The 21,780-nt window shown below is 46.6% G+C and overlaps 2 protein-coding genes across 3 annotated transcripts; both read right to left on the bottom strand.

Annotated features, from left to right (window-relative positions):
- On the bottom strand, positions 1-6,767 carry LOC102275456 (transmembrane protein 14C). Its single transcript, XM_005905499.3, has 6 exons — positions 6,664-6,767; positions 5,595-5,650; positions 5,209-5,285; positions 4,270-4,371; positions 1,451-1,538; positions 1-531 (listed from the first exon to the last, which is right to left on the bottom strand). Exons 2-6 carry the CDS (start codon positions 5,615-5,617, stop codon positions 477-479), a joined length of 345 nt encoding a protein of 114 aa, XP_005905561.1. The 5' UTR covers positions 5,618-5,650; positions 6,664-6,767; the 3' UTR covers positions 1-476.
- A 3,742-nt stretch (positions 6,768-10,509) lies between these two features.
- Positions 10,510-21,759, bottom strand: PAK1IP1 (PAK1 interacting protein 1). Of its 2 annotated transcripts, none has more exons than XM_070360758.1 (10): positions 21,602-21,759; positions 18,727-18,892; positions 16,077-16,197; positions 15,930-16,004; positions 15,272-15,324; positions 14,436-14,581; positions 14,232-14,329; positions 12,197-12,296; positions 11,344-11,467; positions 10,510-11,205 (listed from the first exon to the last, which is right to left on the bottom strand). In XM_070360758.1, the coding sequence occupies exons 1-10, from the start codon at positions 21,683-21,685 to the stop codon at positions 11,003-11,005; spliced, it is 1,170 nt and encodes a 389-aa protein (XP_070216859.1). In that variant the 5' UTR covers positions 21,686-21,759; the 3' UTR covers positions 10,510-11,002. The 2 variants fall into 2 exon arrangements, with proteins under 2 accessions (XP_070216859.1, XP_005905562.2); XM_005905500.3 differs by having other exon boundaries at positions 18,727-18,889; positions 21,602-21,755.
- Positions 21,760-21,780: the final 21 nt, after the last annotated feature.

Raw genomic sequence — 21,780 nt, 5'->3', positions numbered from 1 at the left:
TATCATTTACAGTAAACTTTATTTTAATTGATTTTATTTAACATAATTTCAAAGTAGGTCTGTGCTCTAAGATAAGCAAAAGAATAGATATCGTAAATCTCATTAAGAGATCCTTTTCATACTGTTCCTTGAGCAGCGCAAGGGGCTTGGAGGGCCCCAGTGGTGACAGCCTAACATTCTATCCCTGGAGATGTTACCTAGAGATACAGAAAGAACAGGTAACACCACAATACAAGAATTAAACTGTATGAGAGTACCACAGGAAGAAACTCTTTTGTGTTACACCTTACCCATCTCTTTAGGGCTGTAATGATAATGATCGATTTTTTATCTCTGCAAAGTTCAGTGCTGTTTTTTGGTCTGTTTTTAAGAAAAATGTCAAGAATACATGAAAATGCTGTACTTGTTTATCTTAGTACATGAAAAAGAGTAGAAGTTTTAAAAATTCTTCAGGAGTCCAAGCTGGGCCATGACTATTACTGATGGGGTTTACTCAAGGCACTGATTCCAAGTTTGACGACCATCAGCAAACTGTGCAAAGCAAACACATAAAAAAAAAAAAATTACGTCAAGAATAGCACAGGCACTCGACTATTTTTAAGGGACTAGGACTCAGCAGGTTCCCTCCCCTCAGTACGTGCCGAGGTGGTGCCAAGGTAGAGCCAGCAGAGATGGACTCCAACTCTGCTGGAGTAGGACTCCTGGAGCCGCCAAAGGAAGAACACGCCAAGGGCAGTTCTGCGCTCAGGCTTTGAAATCATACACGGGAGCCAAAGTTCCTAATCGAGCTGCCAGTACTTCAAAGACGAGAAACAAGGCTGCAGAGCCCACGGCCTCCCCCGCCACAGAGGCCGGTAACGCAGACCTCCAGCCTGCCAGCTGACATGGCTCTTGACCTTGGTCTACACCGAGTGTAAGACTTTACTCCTGACAGCACCCTGACTACGATCCAAGTCGGTGAGGAAGCTTCTTCTAAAGCAGATTTTAAAAATTCTATCTTCAGGTTATCTTTATTAAAGACTACATTTTAAGATCAACCTGGTTTGGATTTTACAATCAAAGTTAATTACAAAACAGGATTCGATCAGAATTTCTTTTTAGCAAAATTTTCAATAATAAAGGACACCAATACAGCTGAGATATGTACGGACCCCAAGCTGCAAATCACAGCAGTGGGTGCAGTCACAGCTTCGCAGCGAAGCCACCTCCTCTGCAGGGAGGAGCCAAGCGGGACCAGAGCTCAGATGTGAGAGCAAAACCATTTCAGAAGTGAATGAGTATCCTCATCTCATGATGACATGAAATCAACTGTTTTTGCAGTCTTTGCTATTTGTGGATAAATCCAATCATTTCAGGTGATGCTCAGCATCAGGTACACTGAAACAAGGACCCTTCTGAATGTCTACAGCGTTGGGGACACTGAACTAAAGCTAGCAATAGAGCAGAGTACCTGGCACCTGCAATCAGGCCTGCTGGCATGAATTTTCTAGAGTTGTAGAATCTCATCCCCATGATGCCAGCCAAGGTTCCAGATGTGACTGGTGGAAAGATAAAGAGAGTCACAGATCACTACATCTTATAGGTGACAGGACGGAAAAGTGGCCAACTTCCCACCCATCTTTCAAAGGCTCAGACCCCATCTCATACTCCTCCTCCCCCGAGCTGGGGACCTCCACACTGTCCACATTTAATGGGACCAAGTATTAACACCAACACTGGAATCAAAGGCTCTCAGTGTCTGAGCCCAGCCTGCCTCAGCCTCACCTCCTACCACTCTTCAGCCATAATTCTCGTTTTCTCCTACACTGCTGTGGGGGTTTTTGTCCCCTACTCGTTGCCGATGCTGTTTGCCCTGTATGCGCTCAGGCACATCCCACTCCATGTTTTATTAATTCCCACCACCTGGTCCGCAGCAGGTGCTGGGGACACAACCATTATCACAGAGATCTCTGCCCTTGAACAGTGCTTCAAGCTTGATGCGGCTGACTTGAAAGAATCACACAAAAATTTAAAAGTACAATCTGTACTGTCGTTTGAGTCATGAAGTCGTGTCTAACTCTTCTGTGACTCCGTGGACTGTAGCCCACCAGGCTCCCATGTCCGTGGGACTTCCCAGGCAAGAACACCGGAGTGGGTTGCCTCCAGGGGATCTTCCCAACCCAGGGAACGAGCCTGTATCTCCTGCACTGGCAGGTGGATTCTTTGCCACTGAGCCACCAGGGAAGCCCGTAATCTGTGTCACAGGTGCAATGAATGCAATACAGATAACGTCATATCAGGGGTCCAGCCCATTCAGGGAGAAGGGCTTGCTGAGAGAGGGGAGACTGAGCCATAATGTGAAGAGAGGTGGCGGATGAGCTAAGGGCAGGAATGCGGGTCCAGGCAGGGGGCCCGGCGGTGGGGGATGTGCTGAGGCACAGAAACCCACCAGAGCCAGGGAGAGGGCCACCCCTGCAGAGCCCCGCGGGCCCAGGCAGGGACTGGGGTCTTCAGCCGGGTGGTGCGAAGCCATTAACAGACACGAGCAGAGGGATACGCAAGCAAAGCTGCCATCTGAAAATACAGCTGCAGCCGCAGCACAGGGAACCAGCTGCAGGCTGCAGGGCACCCGTGAGCAAACTCCCTCGGGAACGCAGGCATCGGCAGAGCTGACAAGACGCGGGTGATGGCCGTGGAGGCTGAGAAGGGGATGACTTGGGATGTGGGCTGGGGGCGGGGCTGACAGGACCTGCTGATGAAATGGACAAGAGGGATGGGAAGAGAGGAAGGGAGACCCAAGTGGATGGAGCACAAGAGAAGACGTGAAGCCAGGTCGGAGCTGACGCCTGGACACGCCTGGAAACTTCCACGCAGGAAAGCGGATACACACGAGCAAGGCTTGGCGGAGAGAGAAATCTGGGTGGTCTGTGAACTGGTGGTGATCGGAGGCCTGGGCTTCAATGATCTTGCCAAGTCAGAGAGTTTGAAGAAGATAAAAAGAGCCAGGTTTTAAGAACCTTAGTATTTAATGGTCAAAAAAGATGGGTGGACAAAACAGACAGAAAAGACAGATGAAAGAGAATGAGAAAATACAAAGGAAAAAAAACAAGAGAATGGAAAACGGATTGGCATACTGTGCTGAGAACAGCTGAAAGGTCAAAATAAAGGACTGAAGGACTGAAAAACGTACACTGGATTTGGAAAAACACAGCGTCCTGGCAGCCTCGGGGGAGTTATTCTTTGAGACGAACAGAAGTGGAGGCCGAAGTGGGTTAAGAATGTGAGCTGAGGAAGTGAAGATGGCAGGGTGATGGATTTTTTTTAAGAGAAGTTTCTGAAGAGGAAGAAGGGCAGCAACTGAAGAAAGAAGTGGGGTCACGAAAGGTCCCTTTTCTGTTGTTGCTTTTAAATGGGTGAGAGCTGAGCACGTGGGTGTGTTCAGGGCTGGCATCACGGACAGGGTAGAGCTCAGAGAAGGGGGCGAGCAGAGACCCGCAGCCCGGGAGGAGGGACGCGCCTGGAGACTGGGCGTTCGCTGGCGTGGAGGGACGGCATCGGAAATGAGACTTGGGGATCTGAGGCGCTTGGGGGCAGAGCTGGGCGCCTCCTCGTCCCCCTCTGCTGACAGGGACGAAGGACTGGGGCTCCCTCACTCCCGGCACAGCCGTGAGGACCAGAACTGTGGTTTCCTCGAGCGGTTTGGGGCAGGGGGTGGAGGCAGCAGGGGGCCCACAAGCCCCCATAGGGTGTCTGGCACAAGCCCTGTGGGTGGCGCTCAGGAGAAACACAGCCAAGCCACTCAGATAAGACAGAACCTTCACCCTCACTCTCTCACATCTGGGCTGCTCACAGGACATGGCAGAAGCCCGCGGCCACCTGCAGTCCCCAGGCTCCCTGAAGGCCGGGCCTCCGTCTCATACACTTTGCTTATATCTAAAGGACGAATAAATGACTTTCACACGGGAAAAAACGCAATACCGATGCGGACCTCACCAGACACACAGTCCTTCAGCGATGCTCCAGCAGACAGTTCTCAGAGGGCAATCACAATGGTTAAGAGACACGTGCTTGCCCTCTACATGTTTAAGGCTGACCTCACGGAGTCAACCTCCATTCGGGAGGGAGGAAAACTTTATCCTCTATGTAAAAGATCAGCAGCAACGGGCTCAAACCCCCTCCTTTCAAACCTTCCCCAGGACTTGGCAGAAGCGGGAGAAGCATCTCAGTCTGAAGAACCCGCCGCGTCCCACCAACCCAGGGACGCATCAGGGAGACGGTGAAACGACGTACCTAAGAAAAGCCAAACGTTCTTCGGATCCTGAGACAGCTGATAGGACCCCAGGCCGGCGAGACCACCGAAGAGGAGCCCGGCAGCCAGGGATGGAACACTGCCTGGAGGGACGCACACACACACCTGCGTTGTCCTGGCAGACACTCATCTCTGCAACAGAATCCCCAAGGCGCACCACCTCCCCCCACCCCCAGCCCCGAGGAAGCAGCAAAGGGAACGTCTCCCAGTGCCGTTCAAGACCAAGGTGTCCTCATGCAGAAAAATGTTTGGGGGAGATTGCTTTTTCTACTGGAGAAGTCAGGGCCATAACCACACCACCCCCCTCTCCTCTGACAGGCAGGGCAGCTCCAAAGGAGAAGAGGAGGCTCCTGGCCAGGCTTGATTAGCCTTGAAAAGACTGGAACTGCCCATGGGCACAACCTCGGGCTCAGCCCCAAAGGAAGGGGAACAGGGTCAATGAGTTAAAAAAGGATTTGGAGAACGGGTTCCGGTGTGTGTGCTGGTGGTGGGGAGCAGGCACGGAAGGCTCCTGGAAAACAGCCAGATTCACAGACACACCTGTGCCTGGCTTCACGCAGAGACTTCAAAATTGTTCACGTGAAGACAAGAGGCTTTCTCCCACTTAAAGAGCAGGGATGGCCCTCCGGGGTCAAGGCTGATGTATGGCAGGTGATGATAATGACCATCTATTACCATCCCTAACTGGCATCTTTAGATAAAGAGGCAAAAACAAGTGACTGGACAAGAAGCCTGGTTTAGCTCAGCCAGATAACCTCGAGGCGAGTAAAGGAGCAGCTATGGGGCTGATGATAAGCAGGCTCTCCAAAGAGGAGGCTTAAACCAAACCTGACTCCAACAAGACTGTAGTCTGGGAGCACTGGGGACTTGTTCTTCAACGGGAACAAGATTTCCCGAAGTTAAATAACTGCAAACCATACCTGCTTTTGCATAGCCAATAATCCCGCCGGAAGCAACCAGTGCTGCATAGCCAAAGCCAAGCCAGTGTAAAGGCACTCTGAAACAGAACAGTAAGACATTGGTGCCAAACGTGTTCTAAAAAACACGTAACCGTAGGATGGGATCAAAAAGGTCATCAACCCTATCACTGTACAAGTGCTTATAAATCCCGGAGAGGTTAGATGACCTGCCTAGGTCAGCAGCAGAGCTGGGACCTAAGCACAAGTTCCTGTGGGGGGTGTACAGTCCATCCTTCCATAACCCAAGCTGCCCTGCAGTCTTGGCTCAGTGCCCTTTGCAGATGAGGAAAGAAACTCTGCGTCTGAGAAGCTCCTGGCTATTCCACCCCCACCCACCGGGCACTTACAGCGGGCTGGAGTCCTTCGGCATTGTTCTTTCACCTTCTCCAAACCAGGCCTGTACCTGCAAAGGAGGGGCTGGATCAAAGATGGTCAACAGCACAGCTCCCTAGCAGACAGGAAGAGGTGGGTCAAGTTCCAGTTCCAGCCCTGGGGAGCTAAGAGGTAACGGCTCAGCTTCTCTAAGCCTCAGTTTCCTTCACTGTTTACCTACCCTGTGCAAACTTCCCATGGCTAGGACCGGCATCAAATGGGATAATACCTAAAAAGTGCTTTGCACTCAGTAACTGCTGAACAGACAGCAACCATTCTGGTAATAATCTAAGTTCTAATAACATAGGCCTACGGGAAACTTTACTGACCACCTCTGTACAGTTAATAAGCTAATCTTTTCATTATCTAACCAAGTTATAATTAAATTGTAAAATAAACACTTCTGTGCCCTTAATTCAAGTATTTTAATTACCCTTTCTGGGAGGAGGGGTTACTGCTTTTCACCCCCGCCCAAAGAATTAGATTATTTCAAGTCAACATTTATAACACGTTCAGACAGTTGATTTTACATCTCTCATAGTTACTGTTAGATGGGGGGCGAGAGGAAGGATAAAAAATACAAAAACCCAAGCCGTAATTACGTACAGTGCTACACCTCTGGCAAACTAGGATGTAACTAATTTCTTAAATGCATCTGGTATCCACTGGGGCTAAGCTTGAAAGCAACACACAGCTCTTCTGTTTAAACTATTGTCTATAAGGGTTAGGTGACTTGGAATCTTACCACCGTCATTAACTCGACGTAGCACTGCGTCGAGCATTGCACCCAGATTTTTAAAGAGATGGACGGATAAAATCTCCAGGAAACTAAGTAGCTAATTAAATCAGTAAGCGCCTGCCAAGAGCTCAGGGTTCCCGCAGGATTCACTACCCACTAGAAGGAGAGCAGAGAAAAGCAACCATCGCGCAGCCTAAAGCCGCCACCTGGATCCTGGGGAAGAGCAGAGGGCAGCAAAGCCTCTCATGTAATTTCTAAAAGTCAAAACCTGAGTAAAATAATTAATAATTCCAAAGCACACGAACCTCCTTCCCGAATGTCTGCCCGCACAGGTCGACCAGGGCGTACTCGCCTCCGGGCGGGGAGTCGCGATCCCGCCGGAAGTGTTGCGGCGCGTTTTCTGCGTCCCGGGGGCGGGGCTAGAGAGGTGGGGCGGGGTTGAAGCGTGGGGGCGGGGCTAGAGGCCTGCAGTCGTCGCACTCTTTGCGTCCTGGGGGCGTAGCGTGGGGCGGGGCTAGAGGTCGGGAGTCGTCGCGCTCTTTGCGTCCCGGGGGCGTAGCGTGGGGCGGAGCTAGAGGCCTGGCGTAGCAGCGCTCTCTGAGCCCTGGCTTGCTGCCGACGGTCCGGCGCGTGCTCTGTCCCCGAGGCCAGGAGAGTCGCCGAGCACATGTGTCCCGAAAGCTGGACGCGGGCAGGGCCGTCCAGCATCCAGCACTTGTCCCAGATCCAAGACGGCCTGGCCAAAAGCCGGAAACCCAGGACTGGAGTCTAGTTTTGACGGAGTCCTGGCGAGCTGGGCCAGGCCTGCGGTGGTCACCGATGGGGGAAAGAGCGTGTCAGAGACTGGATTCTGAAGGATGCGTTAACGGAGGGCTCCAGTCCTCGCCAGGTGTCAACCATCGGAGATGGTCCCTCTAGCCTGATCACCTAGTTTGCTACCATGAGAAGGGACTATTTTCTACCTGCAGAAGATAAGGTGGTCACAGGCTAGATAATCTGGCTCACTTCCCTTTGTTTTAGGGAGTGAGGCTACTTGAAGAGGCTACTTGAAGAGTGAGGCTACTTTAAGACTGACTGTAGGTGAGTTAAATTTGCAAGTACCTCTGCAACGTCTCCCCACCCCGCCCCCCCCACACACAGATTAACTCCACACCTGCTCCTCTTCCCTGCCCCACCATACTCTCAGTTGATGTAACACCAAAACGTGGGTGTCATCCTTGATGTTGCTTTCATCCCCTGCAAGTACATAACAACAGATCATACATACACAAACCAGTGAAAAGACAAATTGCAGGTCACGGGTATCTTTAAAAAAAAAAAAATGCACAAGGAGAGAGTTGTAAGCTTAAGTTTTATTGGAGGCAAAATGAGGACCATAGCCCAGGGCACAGCCTCTCAGTTCTGTGCAACTGCTCACTGAAGGGCAGGGGGTGTCAGTATATGTGATTTTAGTGAAGTGGGTTACTGTGCACTCAAGCACACATTTTGACAGAATGTTGGTGCTAGTCACCAGGAGCAGATGTCTCTGTTAATGATGTCTCTCTTAAGTGCTTTCATAGATAAGAGAAGACGCAAGAGATTGGGCTCATAAACCTCCTGAAAAGTCTCCATCTAAAGGCCTGTTCTGCCAGTTTTTCCCAGAGTGCCTTTTTCCTGATCTCTACCTAGAACTCCTTTCAGAGTGTGCTATAGGTCAGCAACTGCAGTGGCGCGGGACCTAATCCTTGTAGAGACGGATGGCAAGTGACATTTTGGCAGCATACATATTCTAAGAGAAAACTTTTCCACTCGCAACAACGCCTACCTTTCAGATATCAAAACTGAAGCCTGTGTTTACCATAGCTGACTTCAATCAGCCAAAGCTGAGAGTGACTAAGACCTGAACAATTCCACTTAGGCCAGACCCTCACCAACTTAATGGAAGACTCTACTGAAAAAATCGATAGGACTTGCCTTAACCAGCTGGGATGACACTTATAGGAACTAAACCACCCACAACCCAGATAATCACTATGGTGTGATCACTCACCTAGAGCCAGACATCCTGGAATGTGAAGTCAAGTGGGCCTTAGAAAGCATCACTACGAACAGAGCTATGGAGGTGATGGAATTCCAGTTGAGCTATTTCAAATCCTGAAAGATGATGCTGTGAAAATGATGCACTCAATATGCCAGAAAATTTGGAAAACTCAGCAGTGGCCACAGGACTGGAAAAGGTCAGTTTTCATTCCAATCCCAAAGAAAGGCAATGCCAAAGAATGCTCAAACTACCACACAGGTTGCACTCATCTCATAGGCTAGGAAAAGTAATGCTCAAAATTCTCCAAGCCAGGCTTCAGCAATAGGTGAACCGTGAACTTCCAATGTTCAAGCTGGCAGAGGAACGAGAGATCAAGTTGCCAACATCTGCTGGATCATCGAAAAACCAAGAGTTCCAGAAAAACATCTATTTCTGCTTTATTGACTATGCCAAAGCCTTTGACTGTGTGGATCACAATAAACTGTGGAAAATTCTGAGATGGGAATACCAGACCACCTGACCTGCCTCTTGAGAAATCTGTATGCAGGTCAGGAAGCAAGAGTTAGAACTGGACATGGAACAACAGACTGGTTCCAAATAGGAAAGAGAGTTCCTCAAGACTGTATATTGTCACCCTGCTTATTTAACTTATATGCAGAGTACATCATGAGAAATGCTGGGCTGGAAGAAGCACAAGCTGGAATCAAGACTGCCGGGAGAAATATCAATAACCTCAGATATGCAGATGACACGACCCTTATGGCAGAAAGTGGAGAACTAAAGAGCCTCTTGATGAAAGTGAGAGAGAGTGAAAAAGTTGGCTTAAAGCTCAACATTCAGAAAACTAAGATCATGGCATCTCGTCCCATCACTTCATGGCAAATAGATGGGGAAACAAATGCAAACAGTGGATGACTTTTATTTTTCTGGGCTCCAAAATCACTGCAGATGGTGACTGCAGCCATGAAATTAAAAGACGCTTACTCCTTGGAAGGAAAGTTATGACCAACCTAGATAGCATATTCAAAAGCAGAGACATTACTTTGCCAACGAAGATCCATCTAGTCAAGGCTATGGTTTTTCCAGTGGTCATGTATGGATGCGAGAGTTGGACTATAAAGAAAGCTGAGTGCCGAAGAATTGATGCTTTTGAACTGTGGTGTTGGAGAAGACTCTTGAAAGTCCCTTGTACTACAAGGAGATCCAACCAGTCCATCCTAAAGGAAATCAGTCCTGGATGTTCACTGGTAGGACTGATGTTGAAGCTGAAACTCCAATACTTTGACCACCTGACGCGAAGAGCTGACCCATTAGAAAAGACCCTGATGCTGGGAAAGATTGAGGGCAGGAGGAGAAGGGGACGACAGAGGATAAGATGGTTGGATGGCATCACCGACTCAATGGACATGGGTTTGGGTGGACTCCGGGAGTTGGTGATGGACAGAGGGACCTGGCATGCTGTGGTTCATGGCGTCTCAAAGAGTCGGACACAACTGAGCAACTGAACTGAAACCACAGATTTAATTACATACAGTCCTAGGCCCTGGTAGAGCCGTTTTTTGAAATAAGATACAAATAATTAAGATATAGTTTTAAGACTACCTTTGTTAGAAGATTAACTAAAGCCTACAGCCATACCACCCTGAACGCGCCGCATCTCATCTGATGATGGAAGCTAAGCAGAGTCGGGCCTGGTTAGTACTTGGATGGGAGATTAGCCAAGTGTTTTTTTTAATGGGCTGAAGCAGATTTAAAATAAAGGAAATGTCATTTTCCTATCTTAACATTTCCTTGTCATCCACTGGAAATAGAACAGTTTAATCAAGTTTGGCAGCCTCTCTTTAACCTTCTGTTCGGAGCCCTGAACTTCAGCATATGCATTATACATATGTATTTTATTTATCTGTAGCTCTTAAGCTTGTCTTAACTTCCTGGTATGAATGTCTTTTTATACCATTTGTTATCAAAATGAACAAAATCCTCATTAAAATTATTAGAACCACTTGAAGAGGCCGAAGTAATGCAGGTTTTTCATTCTTCCCCCACTTAAATAGAAAATCTGAAAAATAACTCCTTTATCCACTTTTGGTAAAAATGTGTTCAGGATTTTATATTATTTTAAGCCACAATATTTAGAGAAAGATCTTTATTTGCTTTACACAGCAGTAAAAATTATATATTATAGGTTGCATGTGTGTGGGCTCAGTCATTATGTCATGTCCAATTCTTTTGTGAGCCCTCTGGACTGTGGTCCACCAGGCTCCTCTGTCCATGGGATTTCCCAGGCCAGAATACTGGAGTGAATTGCCATTTCATTCGCCAGGGGATCTTCCCAACCCATGGATCAAACCTTTGTCTCCTGCATTGGCAGGTAGATTCTTTACCACTGAGCCACCTGGGAAGCCCATATTATACATTAAGATACTATAATATCACCATGATATATAATTAATATTGCCTTTCAAAAAGTTTTACCACAGTTTTTAAAAAAAACCTGAACGTGATTTTTAAGCTGTACGTTTTCTTCAAAAGAAGAAATTCCAAGCTTTTACTTAGGGAAAAAAAAAAAAAGTATATTTGAAAAAAATTTCCTGCTAGGAAAAATCTGGGATTCACTGCATCATTCATATTTTCTTCTTTTTTCTCTTTTTTTCCAACATTTCTACTGTTTTTCTCTTCTTGGCTGACACCAGGCTGTTTCCCCTTGTTGGCTTATTACTGTCACCAGTTAAACTACATTTCTCTGCGTCTGGTTTTGGCTGCTTTTCTTCCTCCTGGACTGCATGGCCAGATTCCTCTTTGTTGCGTCTGGACTGTTCTTTACTTACTAAAACACAAGAGACAGGGTGTTTAAAGGCTGTTTTTCCCTCTAAGGTAAAATAAGTTGACAATAAAGTGAAGTTATCTGGCACTCCTCCACCTCAAGAGATAGCTTAAATTTTTAAAAAAGATCGGTTTCACTTACCAGGAGCAGGCTCGGCGGCAGCAGGCGGGCTTTCTTTTGTGTCTGTCCTTCTGTCCAGCCACACCCCAAGACACGTCAGCCTGGCGTTCGTGTTTATTTCACACAATAGAGACGGGGAAACTTTCTATAATGTGAGAAAGAAAATGTGAGATAACATAAAGGAATTTTAAATAATTTTGTTTCCATAACCAAGTTACCTTAATTAAAAACTTACACAGCATTTTCTTGAGTATAAAAGGAATGCTGTTTAGAAAACACTTGTGACCTTGACTCGTGATTGGTTTGACCATGTCCACCAATTCCTAAGAAGCACTTCACTAAGGAAAGGCGCTATTTGATCTTGTTCAGTTCCAGGTTTTAACAAAGAACCTTGCACAAACTAGGTACTCAACAAACCACACTCAGAGACTGTTTTTAAGAGAATAAAGCAACACTCTGTAAGAGGGAGACTACCAGAGAATTTAAATGTGTAATTATCTGGTTCAAAACTATTGTTAATTCTACAATTGATCGCAAGTTCCCCATTTTTTCCTAGCAATGGCAGGATTTTTATCTAACAGAAGGTTATAGAGAAGATCATCGATACACATAAGAGAAAAACATGCTGTTTCTCTGACTGAATGAGCAGGAGTTCTGGGATCCAGCCAGTTCAGACTCACCAATACCAACCCCTGGGGCAGCACTACGGAATCCTAATCTTAAAACCATGAATATCAATCAGGCCTTGAAGAGATGTAACATGTAAAAGATCTGTGCCCAATGAACCTTTAAGAAAATCCACCTCACTTAACTCAAAGTCATACTGACAGTAAGACCTGCATTTGGTTTATTTATATTGTGTTGAGACACTGACCTTGTCCTGCTTAAGCTTCCACATTTTGATGAAACCATCACTCGATGCTGTAACAAGAACGTGATGCTCTGGAGTTTCAAAACTGAACATGTCTTTCACCCTAGGACAAAAACAGTGACACTGTAAAGGAGCCCTTCCTCCAGACAGTATGATGCTGCTAGAAAACTTCCAGGCACACAGTCTCTCGACTTTTCAAGGCTTCGGGTATTTCCAAACTGCTCAAACAACAGTGCCAAAAATTTAACGTGCCTCACAATCCCATGAGTTGGCTGAGTCATTTTCAGGGTCTAAATTCCAAGACAGAATTGACTGTCAACCATACCTTAAGAAGGACTTGAAAAGATGATAGACAACTATAATCAGATTATCAGGAATAAAAGGAATTATCAGGAATTAAAGGAAATAAAGATATTCAAACCCCCTCCACCTCAGGAAACTATTGAGAGAAAGACCGAGGCCTCCTCCCCTTGTCCTCAGGGCCCACCACCCACCTTCTGAGCTACTATCATTTTCCTTCTGGATTATGGAGTAAACTAACTGGCCTCTCGGCTTCCACTTTTGCACCCTAACAACTTTTAAAAAAATCAAACCTTGTTATTCCCAGGCTTAAAATTCTACAGAGGTAGGTTCGGTTTCAAAACACCACAAGAGGGAGGAAGTGGCTGGGACATAGAAAACCCAACACCTACAAAGGCATTTGATATATAACTCAAACTCCTTCCCACAACATGTCAGGCCTGGCACCATCTGGCTCCCTCTGACCCAGTGATGGTCTTCTATCTGTTCCTAAAATACACCAAGCTCTTTTCTCCCTCAGGGCCACTGTGCCTATAATTCTCTCTTTTAGAAATAGCTCCTTTATCCCAAAGGTCTCATTCCCCCTTCCCCGATCATCCCATCCAAATAAGTTACCTGTGTTATTCCCAAATTGTAATACCTATTTCCTTCCTGTTAGGATTACCTGAGTTCTTGTTTATCCTATTTGTTGTCCCTGATAAGATAAGAGCCAGGAGAGTGCAAGCTCCTGCTGCAGTCTTTCATTACAGACACTCAGCAAATACTTGTTAAACAAACAACCAAATATCCATGAAGAGCTACATGGCCTTGAAGAATAGGCTCCCTTCCCCAAAACTAGGCGGGCAGAAACCAGGGCCTGTCTAGTGAGTGTAGTACTCTATTTGTAAAGAGAGATTTCTTAAAGCTAAACTAGGACACAGAAAACGAACACTGAGAGTTGTCTGGGACTTCCTTGGTGGTCCCATGGCTAAGACTCCACGCTCCCAGTGCAGGGGACCCGGATTCGACTATATCCCACATGCCACAGCGTGCTGCAACTCAGACTCTGTGCAGCCAAATAAATAAGCATTTTTAAAAATAACTAAGAATTGTTTGAAACATAAAAGAACATGCAAATAAAACACATGATCACCATTTTACAAAATTACAGCAGAAAAAGCAGGAGCAGTAAACTCCTGGGTGGTTAGAACTGGGTTGGTTCCCTTCTCCATCACCTAACAGGGTGGTAACCTTGGTCCGGTTATTAACCATTGACCCTGAGACTCACGTCTGCCTGCAGAGATACAGTGAGTGGTAAGAGGTGACGGAGATGGATGCAAGACAGAGGTCAACATGTCATTTATTTCTCCTGCAGGAAAAGCAGAGTGTGGGAAGGGGCCACTGGACAGGCAAACAGAGGGAAAATAGACAAGAGTGGTTGGGGCAGAGCTAATTTTTTTTTCCCACTCAAGTATGAATTGAGGGTTCCAGGCCGCAAGTGTAATGAAATTATTGAGAAAATAAGTCTGTTGTGCCAATGACTAGTCCTGGTGACAACTTCACCACTTTTGCATCACTATGGCCAAGACAACATTTCCACCATCCTCTTGGGAAAAAAAAAAAAAATCAGCTATGTAGATATGTCTATTTCTGTAGTTGTTCACAAAAAAGTCTGCCTTATGAAGCTACTGCATTTATAAGAGACCCTCCACATACAAGCACACAGAGATTAGTGTGTTAAAAAAAAAAAAAAAAGTACCTGTTTTCATGAGCTTTAAACTCAGACAGGCATGTTAGGGAATCACAGTCAAAAAACCTTACAACCTCTTCATCTCCAGCCACTGCGAGGACAGATTCCTAACAGAGGGGAAAATAAAACACACATTAACACCCAGAATGTCATCAACAACTCTGACCATCACCATATACACTCAGCTCCCACCATTGACTTCCGATCACTTACTGAAAGAAATGTAACAGAAGACACTCTCCTTTCATTTGTGATGGTGCCACTGACGGATGCAGTGTCGAGCTGATAGACGTCTATTCTGTTCAGTATGACAACTACGTATTTCTCTCCTTTTGGCGACCATTCCACTATGTGAGCACCTGTAAGTTACAAGAACAAAGCTGTTGTATTTCACAGATAAAAAAAGAAACTGATCAGGGGTCATAAAAAAAATACCAAATATTTACACTGTGCACTTTCACATCCATTATCCCATTAAACCTTCACAGCAAACTTATGATGCATATTTTTGTTAAATTTTAGACAAGGAATTGGTTTGAAGAATCATTAAGGTCATACAGTTCATAGGTGGCAGAGCCATGCCAAAAATCCCAATAGAAAGAGGAGGGGGAAAAAAGTGACCTAAGGCCTATGCTCTCAGAGAGAACCACCACCACGTAAGGAAATAACTGTAGGTGTGCGGACACGAGAACTTGTGTGTATATACATCCACAGCCTATCACATTTTCAAATGCATTCTAAACAAAAACACTCACTTTAGGCTTCCCTGGTGGCTCAGTGGTAAAGAATCCACCTGCCAGTTCAGGAGACATGGGTTCGATCCCTGATCTGGGAAGATCCCGCATGTCTCAGAGCAGCCAAGTCTGTGTTATTGAGCCCTCATGCCTTAGAACCTACGCTCCACAACAAGAGAAGCCACTGCCGTGGGGAGCCTGCACGCCACAGCAAAGAGCAGCCTCCCATCGCTGCGACTAGAGAAAAAGCCCTCGCGATGACCAAGATCCAGCACAGCCAAAGATGAAATTTAAAGAAAGTCAAAAAACACTCACTTTGTTTTATGTTTTTTATGAATGCCGATCTTCCTTCCACAAGATTCCATGTTCTGCAAAACAGGAAGCTCATTTACCGCATGATCACTGACTGACCGTGTGTAAAGCTAAGTTTAATGAAGACACAAACGAACATTTACTACATAGCCATTCAGAAGAACTACCTTCTTTCTTATGGCAATGCCCGAAATATTTCTTATCAAGCAAGATTAAAACTCGCTCTGTTCCCACAGTCCTTTCATCTGCTGAGTTCACTGTATTTTCAAAAGGCTTCACTTCCTAAAATTCCTCTTTATATAAGACCCCTCTCTACTCCACAGCTGACGATTGCAATGTAGCATGTGTGTTTGAATTTAGAGCTTTTCATTTCCCCCCGCCTTTCCTTATGAAAAGGTTCATAAGCGTTCAGCTTTACCCTGGTGTCTGACAATGGCAGACAGTATAGAAACAGTACCAACACCAACTTCCCTGGTGGCTCAGATGGTAAAGAATCTGTGTGCAATGCAGGAGACTTGAGTTGGGAAGACCCTCTGGAGAAGGGAAAGGCCACCCACTCCAGTATTCCTGCAGGACAGCTACTCACAGGGGCGTGGGCTCTTAAATTTGAAGACCAAAGTCCACAGCTTAGTAAAGGTGCTCCTGGGCCTTCATGACTCACCTCAGTGTCTTATCTGTACCCACAGACAGGGCCAACTTGCCAGATGGGTGAATGGAAAGGAAGGTCACATGTCCTCTAAAAGGAAACCGACAGTTAGCCCCCAGCTTGACTGGCACCTGGAGAACACTGAGAGCAGGCGGGACTCACTTGTGAGCTCTGATCGACTTCAGGCACTCCCATCTCCTTGCGTCCCAGACACAGATGAGGCCGTCCTCGGCCCCGCTGATCAAGTGCCTGTTGCCATGGAATTTCAGGCAAGTGATCGTGCCTGTGGAAAAACCAATCAACGGTCTCTGTTACGTGTACTCACGTCTGCAGCTGCAGTGCCAAGCCAGCCACAGACCTTTCGTGACTGAATGAGCATGGCCATATTCCAGTAAACCTGCATTTATAGAATCAGGCCATCAGCCCAGATTTGGCCTGCAGACTGCTGACTCCTCTGGCTGCAAAGTCTAAATATTTATATTTTGTCCTTTTCAGAATAGAATATGAACCCCTGGGTCAGTGCTGTCTCTGCACAAATCCAGATCGATTCTTCACATGGCTCTTTATACTGAAAGTCAAAGATCTGTGAGGAATAACTGTGCACACACCCCCTCTAAAAACCAAGAAAAATATGTGGGCCTATGTACTCCTCACAGTGGGAGACTCTAGCCATGTCTACCCACGTCTTCCTCCTTCACTCTTGTCTTATTTCTTATTTTGGAAATGCTGCTTTCCCATATCTTCTACTACTTCTGCCCATGATTCTACCTGTTACCTGGAAAATAGCTTATGTACTACCAGCTGTTTGAAAACAACACTTGTATAAGAAATGAAAGAAATCAAGAATCCTGTTTCATTCATCCCCTATCTAAACTCTTGTCTTGAGATTGAACATCTGTGCAGACCAGGTACAGACCAGACTTGTTCAGCTTATGTCTCCAAGCCCAAGGGAGGGAGAAGCCTTCCTTGTATGAACTGGGACTAGGAGACAGAGGAAAAGGAATGCACACTTAAGTCACCCAAAGCTGAGCTGCTTCCGAAAAGCAAGACACTTGTCAAAGTAGCTAAGGACTATCTCACAGGGCACTTAAGGAGGACACTGATCACTCCAAATTTCTGCTACGAACAAACAGCAGACTCTCGGCTGGCAAGAACCTCTGAAATAGGTGAAAGGTAGTGTAAAAAAAAAGGGGTATTTGTCTTATCTGCCTTTTGTTGCAGAAAACTACTTTCCTCAGGCAAGTTTTTCCTAACTGAGCACCTGAGTAAGAGGCTCTACTGTCCTGAGTTCTTCCTTCCCCTTCTTCTCCTGGAGCACACGTGAACCCCCTCCCTGTCTGTCGCCTGGAAAGACGCAGTGACAACAGCATATGATGCTCAACACTAGGGGCTTCCCCCTCGGCTCAGCTGGTAAAGAGTCCGCCTGCAATGCGGGAGACCTGGGCTCGATCCCTGGGTTGGGAAGATCCCCTGGAGAAGGGAAAGTTACCCAGTCTTGTATTCTGGCCTGGAGAATTCCACGGACTATACAGTCCATGGGGTCGCAGAGAGTTGGACACGACTGGGCGACTTTCACTTTCACTTCACTGGGGAATAAATCACCTGCTGGGTCTGTCTGTCCCCCGATCCTGGTGCTATCCTGCTCAACTTCACCATCAATGTGAAACCCCAGCTGTGACTAGGGGATCACTCCTCCTGACCTCCTCCACTCCAATAACCTCCACCTCCTTGCACTCCAGTCCCTCACATGGCTATCCCCTGGAGCTTTTCCACAGTAAATCTCCAGCTCTAAGAATCTATCCCCTGACCGCAACCTCTCACTGTTCCAGCCCTTCCCGGCCTTCCTCCACTCACGCTCGCCTGCTTTATGTTCTGGAGATCTGCAGATCCTTGACACCCTACTCTCTCTAGGCCAACAACCTATTCTTTGTCCAAAACCCTCTGTTCCCATGTAAATCAATCCTTCTCTCACACACACCAAGTAACTTTCCTTTGGCTACAGAAGTGTGTATAGCCTACTGCAAGCAGATGTCCATCGACAGCTTCCGACTCCAGCAGGCAGGCTCTCTGCTGGTTCTCGGCGTCTCTCCCACACTCACACTGCCAGCACCTTCCTCAGGCCTGCACTGCTCTCTGCCCCCATTCAATCCCGACCTCCTCCACTCGGGGTCCCCTGGGATCTGACCCCACTGCCTCTCCAGCCACCCCAACCTCCCTGTCAGCCTTCTCAGAACACCGAGCGCCTTACACGTCCCCAGGCACACCAACAGTCAAAAAAGCACAGGCTGCAGCTGCAGGCTCAGGTTCTGGTTTTAGCATTTTGCGACCGTGGGCAGTCCTGTGACACCTCTGAGGCTACGCTTCCTCTTCTCTGAACTGAAGCCACAGCTGGCCTCTCCTGGCACAGCGCTGGGCACCTGGCCCTCTCCCAGAGTCAGCTTCTCCCATGGCGCGGCCACTTGTGCCCCTTGCACGGCCTGCCCTGCCCTGAGCATCCTTTTCTCCATCTTGCCAGTTTCACCTGCCCAACAACTGACCTCTTCTTATAAAACAGTTGATTTAATGTTATTTTAAGGAAGCTTTCAATAAAAACTTGCTTCCTCCTTCTGCCCCACTAGACTGAGTAAAGTGTTTCCATTCTGGCCCGATACAGACTGTGAATAATGTAAGGATAAAGAACCACATTTTGTCCACTTCTGTATTTCCTAGCACAGATTCTGCTCATGAGACACTTATGAATTGTTCAGCTGAAGTCGAACCATAAAGTAGTAATGCCTCAACACTGTTAACTGAAAGGCCACGATTTTCTTACCATTGTGATGCATGAGCGCCCCATGGTCGACTTTCTTTTTCATGTCGTAAATGTGAATGGTTTCATCTTTGCTCCCTGTGACTACAAAGCGGCTGTTGACAGCCACCGCTGATAAGGAGGCAGTGTGGGCATGGTGGGTGAAGTCGGCCACAGGAGCCCATCTCTGCTGTAGGGAAAAGCACATGGTCAGTGAGCGCCACGGTCACATCACAGCTCCCTACAGAGAGGTAAGTGGCTTCATGATCCATGAAAACTGAATGGATTCTACGAACGGAGAAAAGACAGGACAGATTCACAGAACTGAATAAAGAAGGGACAGTAAGAGAAGGGGAAGGCAACACTGAGCACCATGACTTTAAAAACAATTACGAAGACTGGACTGGGGCTTCCCAAGTGACTCAGCAGTAAAGAATCCACCTGCCAATGCAGGAGATGTGGGTTTAATCCCTGGGTCGGGAAGATCTCCTAGAGGAGTAAATGGCAATCCACTCCAGTGTTCTTGCCTGGAAAATCCATGGACAGAGGAGCCTGGCAGGCTACAGTCCACGGGGTCACAAAAAAAAAGACACGACTGAGCAACTGAGCACATTTACGGACGAAGATTGGGCTACAGGGACTTTAAAATCTCATCCAATCCCTTAACTCCTCAGCAGGTTTACTTATCCGTGAGCCTCCATACCGTTCATTCACTCAAATGTCCAAATTTTGATTTGAATTTATTTACTCAAACACTGAATGACTATTACGTGCTTGGCACCATTTGACACAGTGAACGAAACACACAGAGCAGTGAACAAGAGAAACAAAAGCACGTATTCCAACGGAGCGTCATTCTGTAGGAGTGACAAGACAGTATGATATCACACAAAGCACGTATCTATATAACAACAAGACCTATAAAGAAAAATAAATAGTATTTGCATTAATATCAATATAAGCTCTGGAGAGTGACCAATAATGAGGTCTCAAGACCTCTACACTTGCTGCGATGTAACGCTCAGATTGAACGAATGTGATTTGCTCAGTGCAAAGAATGACTGCTGAATACACACACATATCCTGCCTCCCATAAAAGGACATACATCATGAAGTATTAGCAAAATGAATAAACCAAGGAAGAAATAAATTCACCAAATTTGTTCAAATACACTTAGGAAGTGTCATAAATTAATTCCTAAAAAACGACAGCAAAATAGTCCTTCTGTCAATCAGGACAGAACAGCCCTCTTTTGAGTAAAGGTGCAACATTCCTGAGGGGCTGCTGTGGCCATAAATCAGAGAATAACCTTTGTCTGTACATCTTACAGAAGGAACATTCATCATCGGGGCTACTGCCTGAATAGCTTTAGAGGCAGTACTAGGTAATAGTTAAGAGCTTTGAGAGAGAGGGGAGGGAGGCTGAAGAAAGAAAGGATATTCACGTAACTATGGCTGACTTGCGGTCTTGTAGGGTAAGATCCAACACAATGTACAGCAATCTTCCTCCAATTAAAAAATAAATTAAAAAAAGAGCTTCAAGCATCGGAGACAGCTTGAAAGGTGAGTCCCAGGTCAGCCAATTATTAGCTCAGTGGCCTTGAACAAGCAGCTTAACCCATCTCAACTTCTGGATTCTCATCTGTAAAAGGGGGACAACTGCATCTGCCTCAGAGGGTTGCTGTGAGGATGACTACGTGTCTGCAACATGGAAAGCGCCGTTATTACAAACAATAACACCATCAGTAGCGTCATCTTCTGAGTGTTCAGACCACATCACCTTTCAACCAGAGACAGATGAATAACCAGAGTACACAACAAAATAAACAAAAGCAACTTAACTAAGCTACATACTTCCAATTTTCTGGTTAACTCAAAACTGACACTGCAACATCTTCATAAAGAAGTACTCAATAATTTCTAGGAAATTATCTAAGGAAGTCCTTTAGAGGGAAAACACAGTACTGGGCTAAAAATTAGATCTTATTTCTAGTAGGAAATTTCTGGGTATTTCCTAACTACCTGTTTGAGCACTCCCAATTTACTTAACTTTTATATTACTACACGTAGTAAAATACTGAACATTTTTGGTGGTCTTGAGTCTCGTCAGACTCTGCAACCCCGTTTTCTGTAACAGGACAAGCTCCAGGGGGGTCTGTAGGCAAGAATACTGGAGCGGATGGCCATTTCCTTCTCCAGCGGATCTTCCTGCACAAGAGACTGAACTCTCGTCTCCTGCACTGGCAGGCGGATTCTCTATCACTGAGCCACCAGAGAAGCCCACAATACTTACCATACTTTGTTGTAACCTTTTCTCTACGTTACTTGCCTTCCTCATCATCTCCCTACGTGGTTAAGCTCTCCAATGCAGAATCCATACGTATGGCTTCTTCGCACCTTCACTGCAAGTAATGGTCCCCACTAGAAGGGCCCAATAATTAACTGGTGTCGTTTTACCAACGAAGCGTTTACCTGAATCCAGCGCGAATAATTTGCTAAAATTTCAGGACAAAAACTCAGGGAAAGAGCTAACTGTTCTTTCAACTTATAGGAACGACTCTTAAATTCGTAACCGACGGCCCACAGGCCCGTTTGCAGAAACGCAAACTTGCTTTGTGCGCCGTAGTCACGACGTTCACTACAAAAGCCAGATGCCACGTCTTACTAAATGCCTTCTCCATGCTTCAAACGGCTAAGTATATTATTAGTATATGTTCTAAGAATATTCTACGTGTATATTCTAAGTATACTCTAAGTCTCTTGAGTTTCATTCATCGATGAAACCCTAACACAGCAGACAATGTGGTCCTCTGAGGTGCTGTTTACCTAGGCCGCTGGGAACCAGGCCTGACGCCCCGCCTCCCCACCACCCGCGGTCCCTGCGCGCGCGGGCTCTCACCTCGCAGTGGCCGTCGCCCTCGGGCTCAGGGTGTACAGCGAATCCAAAAAGGACCTGCTCGTAGCATCCAGCAACCACCTCCATCCAGCGGCGAACGCGTCTCCTCCTCAGCGAACCTGACGCGGCGCAGGGCGGAAGTGACGAAAGCGGATGCGACGGGAAGGAGGGTCCTTCCCGGT

Source organism: Bos mutus, chromosome 23 (genome assembly GCF_027580195.1).
Source record: "Bos mutus isolate GX-2022 chromosome 23, NWIPB_WYAK_1.1, whole genome shotgun sequence".
Taxonomy (NCBI): Eukaryota; Metazoa; Chordata; class Mammalia; order Artiodactyla; family Bovidae; genus Bos; species Bos mutus.
Note: the sequence above shows the minus strand (reverse complement) of the source record. Positions and strands in the feature narration are given on the sequence as shown.

Excerpts from the sequence above, each read along its gene's own strand:
- LOC102275456 (XM_005905499.3), bottom strand. The coding sequence starts at position 5,617 with ATGCCGAAGGACTCCAGCCCGCT. Across the intron at positions 5,286-5,594 it reads CCGAAGGACTCCAGCCCGCT|AGTGCCTTTACACTGGCTTG; the intron begins GTAAGTGCCCGG and ends GTTCTGTTTCAG. Across the intron at positions 4,372-5,208 it reads TATTGGCTATGCAAAAGCAG|GCAGTGTTCCATCCCTGGCT; the intron begins GTATGGTTTGCA and ends GCGTCCCTCCAG.
- PAK1IP1 (XM_070360758.1), bottom strand. The coding sequence starts at position 21,685 with ATGGAGGTGGTTGCTGGATGCTACGAGCAGGTCCTTTTTGGATTCGCT. Across the intron at positions 16,198-18,726 it reads GGCGCTCATGCATCACAATG|GCACGATCACTTGCCTGAAA; the intron begins GTAAGAAAATCG and ends GTTTTTCCACAG. Across the intron at positions 15,325-15,929 it reads GGTACAGATAAGACACTGAG|AACATGGAATCTTGTGGAAG; the intron begins GTGAGTCATGAA and ends CCTGTTTTGCAG.